Source organism: Orycteropus afer, unplaced genomic scaffold (genome assembly GCF_000298275.1).
Source record: "Orycteropus afer afer isolate SDZICR_OR568_19922 unplaced genomic scaffold, OryAfe1.0 scaffold00281, whole genome shotgun sequence".
Taxonomy (NCBI): Eukaryota; Metazoa; Chordata; class Mammalia; order Tubulidentata; family Orycteropodidae; genus Orycteropus; species Orycteropus afer.
This window is the reverse complement of record NW_006921868.1, coordinates 4,231,466-4,234,349: the sequence shown is the minus strand read 5'-3', so window position 1 is coordinate 4,234,349 and position 2,884 is coordinate 4,231,466. Positions and strand designations below refer to the sequence as shown.

At 41.4% G+C, this 2,884-nt stretch overlaps 1 protein-coding gene across 1 annotated transcript in view; it reads left to right on the top strand.

The window, feature by feature from the left end:
* Window positions 1-316: 316 nt before the first annotated feature.
* The window catches only part of CLEC19A (C-type lectin domain containing 19A), a 35,627-nt gene continuing 33,059 nt past the window's right edge, over window positions 317-2,884 (top strand). The window contains 2 exon segments of the mRNA XM_007950590.1: window positions 317-398; window positions 401-521. Of these exon segments, the coding sequence (XP_007948781.1) occupies window positions 317-398; window positions 401-521 (203 nt within the window).

The window sequence follows — 2,884 nt, the reverse complement described above, 5'->3', positions numbered from 1 at the left end:
ACCTGTAATTATATGGGCAAATGCTTATATACTGACATTCATTATTAGAAATCAAAATGCTGACAGGTGTATATAGGACACTATGATCACAACTACATTTTTCTAAAAGTCACCACATAGAGGAATGAGAGAACAGACACCAGTGTTACCATTTCCCAAACATCTTGTAATAAGCACATATTGCTTTCACTATTTTGTAAATTTTAGGGATGCATACATTTTGTGGACCTCAAGTGTAGAGTTGGATTCATCCTAACGGGACAGGATTTACTTCATTCTTGGGAACACAGAGTAGGCCGTCAAAACGAGATCAGCAATGCCAGCTTCCCTCCCAGACTGTTTTCTCTCTGCTCCAGCCATCCCACGGCTGCCCCAGGCATCCCTTTGCCCCCTGTTCTGGTGGAGTTCAAAGGCCACTGCTACAGGTTCTTCCCTCTCAATGAGACCTGGAGCGAGGCAGACCTACACTGGTCCCAGTTCTCCATCAGCGGGAAGTCTGCCAAGCTGGCCACAGGTGAATGGCTTTCTTGGCCGTCCACAGTCCAACACCAAGCAACACCTTGGTGAAGGGAACTAAAGAATGGTGTTTCTCTTTGGTAATTGAAGCTAATTTGTGCCCATCCCAATTTCTCATTGAAACTGACCTTAGCAGTAGAAAGCAAAGCATTTAGCAGAGATAGGAAATAACATATTGGACAATCCATCTTTCTAAATGCCAATAGGGTCTCTATCATATGTATACATATATACATATAAGGAGGAATCAAACAAAGGAATACAAGGAATAGTAAGTGTTTCAAATACATCTCACATTCAGGCTCCCTCAAACCATTTTAGGTAGTTGTTAGTTACCATTGAATTGACTTCAACTCATAATGACCTTATGTGTAACATAATGAGATGTGACCTTATGTGTAACATAATGAGATGTCGCCTGACCCTATCCCATCTCCATGATCTTTGATATGTGTCAGTCATTGTAACTATGTGTTGATTCTTCTCATTGAGGGTTTTCCCTTACCCTCTGCTTACCAGAGGTGCTGTGCTTCTCTAGGAAAAACATTAGTCTTTCCTGATGGCATATCCAAATTTAGCAAGATGAACTTTCGCCATCCTCACTTCGAAGGAGGATTCCGGTTGTATTTCCTCTGAGACTGATTTGTTTCTTCAGGCATCCACAGTAGATTCAATGTTCTTCTCCAGTACCACAGTTCAAATGCATCTGGGATTCTGTCTTCTTTTTGCACTATCCAGCTTTTGTATGCATATGAGGTGATTGAAAAGCGCATGTCTTGGGTCAAATGCACCTTAGTCATCAAGAATAAAAGGAATACAAGGAATGATAAGGGAAATTTATTTGCTGTATGTTCCAGGTACATCATCACATTCAGGCTCCTTCAATTTACTGAGAAGGTCAGTAACCTTCTCACAGTTACACAGTCACTAAAAAAAAAAGTTACAAAGCCATTAAGTGGTAGAGGTGGATTTTGAACCTGAGCAGTCAGATGCCATAGTTCACCCTCCAAGACCTCCTTCATACTCCTCTGCATCTCGTAAGCCACAGACACACTGACTGTCTTGCAGTTCTCCAGTTCATTCCTTTTATTTCTCTTTGAACACTCTGTTCTGTCTGCTGCCTGTCACTATCTTCTCCTCCACGTAGATATCTCTTCAACCTTCAAGTATCAGCTCTGACAATATCTGCTCTTGGATGTCACCCTGACTTCCTGGCACCCTAATTATACCCATTACCCACTCTCCTAGGGCATTTCCTTCATCACAATTTAATTACTTGTATTCCCATCTGACTTCTCTACTAATTTGTGAGTTCCTTAAAGCAAGGTGCTATAGGCCTCTTGGCACCCACATTACAGATCTTTCTTCTCTTCTTCAAGAATCTCAGAGACTTTAAGTTAGAAAAAGCTATGTTCTAGAACCACTGAGTTTTATTAAGAATACAAATCTGGAGCTCAAAGCTCCATGGGTCAGAGTTCTGGTAAGATGGCAGAATAGGCAAACTACAGAGACCCTCTTCAACAAAGAAAAGAGAAACCAATTAACACAGATACAGAAGATAATCCTGGAGCCCTGAGCTTTGAAAGGAAGGATACAGAAGTGGACCAAACTCCAACTAGTAGAAGAACCTGCATGAAAACACCAAAAAAGGAGACATACGGAGCTGCGGTCTGTCAGCCATCCTGATGTCATAGAAAGCCTGGATACTGCCAAGTGGTGTTAGAACCTGAGAAGTAACCTAAAAATCGTCCCTGCTAGCAACGGTCTGCATGGAGGACTGCACTGGTGGCTGGTGAATAAAAGGGGAAGCAGCCAAGACAGAGACAGGCTGAGCTGTACACTATTGGCTGTCCAGAGGGCGCAGCCATTTTGAATGTTTACAAGCAATTTGACCATTGTGGATATTTAAAGTGACAGCATTCTCTCAGATTCCATGGACCTAACAATAGCCTCCACATTCCAGGGACCACAAGAACATTCCAGACATGAACAACTGGAAAAGTGCAATATTCCCCTTGTTACTCTTATACTCCACACCCCCTTAGTGAATGGTAGTGCAGCCATCCCTCACTCCCACCCACCTTCTGGGCTGGCAGGAATTCCATCCCAGTCTATGTGCTTGGAAGTAGCCTGGGTGACCTGCCCAGATTTTTTTCCTTTTTTTTTTTTTTTAAATTTGTTTGTTTTTGCCTGTTTTAAAATTATAATTATTTTTTTTTGTACTTTTTATTATTATTCTTTTTTTTTTATTTGGATTTGGGTGAAGATTTATAGAGTAAATTCACTTTTCATACAGCAGTTCACATATACTTTGTCTCATGTCATTGACCAAAATTTACAATGCAACAGCTCTCCTCCCACTTCCTCC